Below are 5996 nucleotides of genomic sequence, written 5' to 3'. Positions count from 1 at the left end.
ACCTTTTAGGGGTACCTTCCTAATAGGTAACCTGATCCGCGGACCTAGACTCGGGTTTTTCAAAAACATGCTTTTTCCAAAACTATGGAGTTATTTTTTAGGGTTTTATTTCTTGTTTTATTTTCCCTTTAAAATAAAATAAAATAAGTGGCGACTCCGACTTTTCCAAAACTTAATTTTTCACTAATAAAAGTGAGTCTCACCGATTGAGTGGGGGCGCATGTGAGAAATGTGGGTCCACATAGACATACATGCATCTTTGATGATGGAAGTACAAAAACAATTTATTTCATGCATGAACCATAAATGTAGAGATAACTTCTCCAACTTTTTATGTGAGATTATAACTATGGAGGTCCTTGTTCATTTTACAATACACAATTAAATCCACTGGATAAAGAAGAATAAGATAAATAAAATGAAGATAGTGAAATTAATGATCATCTAATATAATATTTGTTGAGATGTTTATTTGGTATTACTGATAAAAAATGTATGTTAAAGGCATTATTATACAAATATTATTTGATCTAGTTAAAACAAAAATGAACTTTCAAAAACACAAAAAGAAAATGAAGATATTAAGAATATTTTTAAATGGTAAATGATTTGTTCAATTAGAGGTTGGATTTTATATTAAAACAAAAAAGATTAATTTTTTTTTATTTTGATCATTATACTTGTTCATTGTAATTCAATCATTTACTTTATTAATTACTTAAATATTATTGGAGGTGGGTGGGTGCCCAAGTCGAGGTGACCCAACCCAACCTAACCAAATAAAATATCAAAGGTGGAGCAGTTTTTGGGAGTTGGAACTACTAGAAGTTGCCCCAAAAATAAAATTTTTTTTTTTTAAATCTATAATTATTTATTATTATTATAATTAAATTGCTTTTTGTTGAGAAAAAAATACTACAAGGGGTTGTTCGTATCCTATTTTCAACTTTTTACAAAATATAGTTTTGTGTTTTTTATGAAAAATTCTGAAATACCGAATTAGCTTATCATCTTGTCTTTTACAATCTCAATTCTCAGGTTTAAAAAAAAAAAAAAAAAAAAAGGGAAACAACTTTGTCCCATTCAGACGAAAACAAGTAAAATTAATTATTTTATTATTATTATAATTGTATTACGTAACAATACGAAAACAACTCTGCCACCAACCACCAAAGTCATGGGTTCTGCACTATTAATTATCTTAAGTAACACGAAAACAAGTAAAATTAATAATAAGGGTTGGTTAAATAATGTTTATAAAAATAATTTTAAAATAATTCTTAAAAGTAGTTGTCAATGAAAAACAGTTTTCATGACTGATCTTGATAAGGGTACTCATACGGGAGGTCAAAGTTTTAAAAGTATTCTACATATATTTAATTAATTAACATTTGTTGGACTTGTGAAAGAATATTTTAAATTTATATATTCTAAGGTAACGTGTAGGTAACTTGTAAGAAATATCATAATTAATTATTTTGAATGGTCCTGCTCATGTAAGAAATATCATAAGAACATTGAAAACCAATACACATTCAAATCACTTCCTCTTATATTGACACGTGGAGAGGAAGTATTGTATCCCGAGAGAATTACCATGCCTATATAATGAATCACATGTGAAAGAAATACATCAAAAGTAGTAAGAGAATTGAAGGAGTTGTGTTTAGGACAAGAGAAGAGAAGAGGCTTTTATTCCAAGGAAAATGTGGCTGATCATGAAGGTTTTCCTCTTGCAAATTTTAGCGTTTCTAGTTTTTGGTGGTGGCATACATTGCCAAGCTTCGACCCGTCGGCTTACTTTTGTGGTAAATACTATATATGATATTGGCCTAAACACCACCTTCTAATCATGATATTTAAGGAGTAGTATGGCTCTCATTTTCTACCGTATGACCTCTTACCCTAGTGTCATTGAGTTGTTCATGCATGTTATGGGTGTCGTTGAGTCGTTCATCCATGCCATCAATTTCTAATTGGTTATACACTTACATGAATGGATCGATGGAACTATTCATACATGTAATATTTCTTTTGGGATGAGATTGCATGGTTAAATTTTAATGGGTTGCAGGTGAGGGAAGCTTCATATACAAGGCTTTGTAGCGCCAAGAACATCTTAACAGTAAATGGACAATTTCCGGGACCAACTATATATGCTATGAAAGGAGAGACGATCATTGTCGACGTTTATAACAGGGGAAAAGAAAATGTCACCATTCACTGGTAGGTCCTGTGTGTGTCTTAGAGAAAGACATGGCTTAAATTCTTTTATTTCTAAGAGGGGGCCACAACATATTGCTTTGAAAATAAAGTCAAATTTAAAACAATACTTTAGGGTTATTTTCTTCATATCCATTGAAATACAGTTGATGCTTGTTGCGTGCTATCTTTTATTACTTTGAAAATTAGTACTAGTTTTAATGTATGGTTATGGTTTCACAGGCATGGGGTGACCATGCCTAGATATCCATGGACAGATGGTCCCGAGTATATCACACAATGCCCAATTCAGCCAGGGTCAAAGTTTACCCAGAAGATCATCCTTTCCACTGAGGAAGGCACTTTATGGTGGCATGCTCACAGTGATTGGACCCGAGCCACTGTTCATGGAGCTATAATCATCTATCCCAAGAATGGAACCAAGTATCCTTTTCACAAACCTAACGCAGAAGTCCCCATCATATTAGGTATAAGTGTTGTTACTTTTAAAGGTTAATTTACATATTATGAATTAATCAGCAAAGAAAAATCTAAAATTATTGAAGTTGTTGAAATGCAGGAGAATGGTGGAAGAGGGATGTGAATGAGGTTCGAGATCAAGGGCTTGCAACCGGAGGTGACCCCAACTCCTCTGATGCTTTATTGATAAATGGACAACCCGGTGATCTATATCCATGCTCAAAATCAGGTACAAAGTTTAACTTCCCATTTTAAAATTGTACACAATTTCATTTTCCTATATGTTAACCACACTACTTTTTCTTATTAACATTAACATATTTAAAGGTTAATGCTAAGAAAGAGGAATATAGCTATGAGGATGGTAGAGCCATGATTTAACACATCAGAAAAGGCTAGTCCAAATATAATTTTGAACTATGGAGCCAAATTTACACCCTTAATCAATCAATCACTTCATAATTAGTGGATTCTCATGGAAAATTTTTCTTTTTCTTTTGGCTAGTCATAAGTATACAACTTTCCCTTTCTAATTACAGGCACATTCAAGCTAACGGTGGATCATGGAAAGACCTATCTACTTCGCATAATCAATGCTGCCTTGCACGAGGCTCTCTTCTTCGCCATAGCCAAGCATAAAATGATAGTGGTTGGAACAGATGGTAGCTACACGAAACCATTGACACGAGATTATATCACAATATTTCCTGGCCAAACCTACGATGTCTTATTAGAAGCTAACCAACGCCCAGATCACTATTACATGGCAGCTATAACTTATTCTGTTGCCCCGAAATATCAAGGCTTTTATGATAACACAACCACCACAGCTATTGTACAGTATAGGGGATACTACACTCCATCTTCACCTCCCTCTTTGCCTCATCTTCCTGCATACAATGACACAGATGCATCGGTTCAGGTCATGGCCGGCCTCCGAAGCTTAGCAGATGCGGAACATCCTTGCAATGTCCCATTGAGCACAAGCACTAAGTTGTTTTACACTCTTTCTATGAACTCGTACCCATGTGTCAATGATTCATGTGCAGGGCCAAATGGGACGCGGTTCTCCTCAAGTATAAACAACATAAGCTTCCATACCCCTACGGTTGACATACTGGAAGCTTACTATTATAACATCAGTGGTGTATATGGAAATAATTTTCCTAGCTTTCCACCACTAGTGTTCGATTTTACATATGATTATCTTCCATTAATCTATCAGTTGCCGAGCAGTGGAACAGAAGTAAGGGTGCTCGAGTATAACTCCACAGTGGAGATTGTTCTTCAAGGGACAGCCGTGCTTGCAGAGACACACCACCCTATGCATCTCCATGGATACAGTTTCTATGTTGTTGGATGGGGATTTAGGAATTTCGATGAAAATAGGGACCCTTTGCACTATAATTTGGTGGATCCCCCCTTCAGAATACCATCTCTGTTCCTTCGAAAGGTTGGGTTGCAATCAGATTCAAGGCATCCAACCCTGGTATGTTGCAAGCACTCATGTCCTCTATTAAAGAAAAAAACCCTTGATACTGCCAACTTGCATACCAATGAAATAATTTTTTTTAATATTACAATTAAGTTAGGTGTAATGTCGATATATTTTCTCTATTGCAGGAGTGTGGTTCCTGCATTGCCATGTAGAACGCCATGTGACTTGGGGCATGGAAACTGCGTTCATAGTGAAAAATGGTAAACACCCAGAAGCTCAAATGCTGCCTCCTCCATCCGACATGCCACCATGTTGAAGCTGCAAAGAAATAACATGCCAAAGATTTCACTGAATATTTGTATTATTCAACTTTCATGATTTATTTTCTATTTGACTAAGTTGGTATTCCTCTTCAATTACGATAAAAAGAATAATGTAAAGTTGCAGAATATTGTGTTTGGGATTATTAATGTCAATTTCTTGGATTGTTAGAAGTCTATAAAAATAATGGAATTTGACTAATCTTTGATATATGCTATGGTTGAATTTTCCATGGAAGCCTTTGATTATAAAAAGAGAATTTGACATGTCCACAGTAGATATATCTTTGATTTGAGAATATTTGGTGATTCCCATTTCATTCAACATGATATCATGTTGTATTAGAAAAGTTTGGTATCAAATATCATGGATAGTTGACATTTTTTAATTATTCATATATTATTTCAATTCCGTGGAAGGATAGGTATCATATTAATAATAAAAAAATTATAAATGATATAGCTTAGACTAATTGATTTATTCTAATATTTTAAAAAGACTATGATCTAAATGGATACTTATGAAAAAGATCATCAAATGGTTTGTTCCAGCTGACATTCCAATGCTATTTAATTAAGAAAAAAATTAATAAATTATTCATTGACCATTGTCTCATTTTCTTCGATCCTCAGCGGTTGTGTTTGGAGTTGAGGAAGCAGTGCATGACAATGTCAAAAGCGAAGAAAGGTGGAGACGGGCCAAATTTTCACGCTACTTATATCTGATGGATAGAGTTAAAGGAATAAATTTGGGCATAACCTAATTATTCTATGTAAATACTCAAAAATAATTGTAAAGAATTAAATCCCAAAAAATAAGTAACAATAAATGAAATTTCATGAATTAAAAATAAATTAATTGTGATTGACATGTTTTTTATTTGTAATATTTTTATCCATAAAAAAAATATTTTGACATTATAAATGATTTTTAAAAGAATCACTTAGTATTTAAATGTAAATTAAAAAAAATTAGATATTATTTTTAAGTGATTTTTTGGATTTTTAAAAATGATTTTCAAATATATTTAAATTTTATTTGGATTGACTTTCAAGAGTTAAAAAAAATTAAGTTGAATAAAAGTTTTTATACCTATTTAATTATTATTATTTTTTTTAAAAAACCGATAACTTGTAAAAAAAGTTTCATATAGAAGTCATAAAAATGTTATTTCTTATAAGAATTCTATAATTCTATTTTTTTTTACACAATAAGTTCTTTCATGTTTAATATAACTTTTACAACATCTTAAAAATTATTACTTTAATTTCGATTTCAATTTCCAGTTAAAGCAAAAATTAATATATATATATATATATATATATATATATATATATATATATATATATATATATGAACATGGCACCATAACTTGTCATCAAGAGCCTCTAAAAACACTTATGGCTGGTTATACATCTACTTTTCTATATGTAGTATTTATTAAAAAAATCAACAAGCATCAACATTATCCCGTAACCCATTGTGTATTAATTACTTACTAGATATAGTAATCATAGTCAGCCTCTATTCATTCTCTAATTTTGATAAAAGCATG

The 5996-nt window shown here is 32.0% G+C and overlaps 1 protein-coding gene across 1 annotated transcript; it reads left to right on the top strand.

Moving 5' to 3' along the window:
- The first annotated feature begins 1706 nt into the window (after positions 1–1706).
- Positions 1707–4608, top strand: LOC117906986 (laccase-14-like). The gene is given in 7 exon segments (XM_034820286.1): positions 1707–1808; positions 2075–2226; positions 2446–2690; positions 2783–2911; positions 3222–4103; positions 4106–4171; positions 4306–4608. Coding segments are annotated over 7 exon segments (1707 nt in total). The 3' UTR covers positions 4437–4608.
- Positions 4609–5996: the final 1388 nt, after the last annotated feature.

The sequence above is a fragment of the Vitis riparia genome, chromosome 18 (genome assembly GCF_004353265.1).
Source record: "Vitis riparia cultivar Riparia Gloire de Montpellier isolate 1030 chromosome 18, EGFV_Vit.rip_1.0, whole genome shotgun sequence".
Lineage (NCBI taxonomy): Eukaryota > Viridiplantae > Streptophyta > Magnoliopsida > Vitales > Vitaceae > Vitis > Vitis riparia.
The sequence above is the reverse complement of the archived record's forward strand: the minus strand, read 5'-3'. Positions and strand labels throughout refer to the sequence as shown.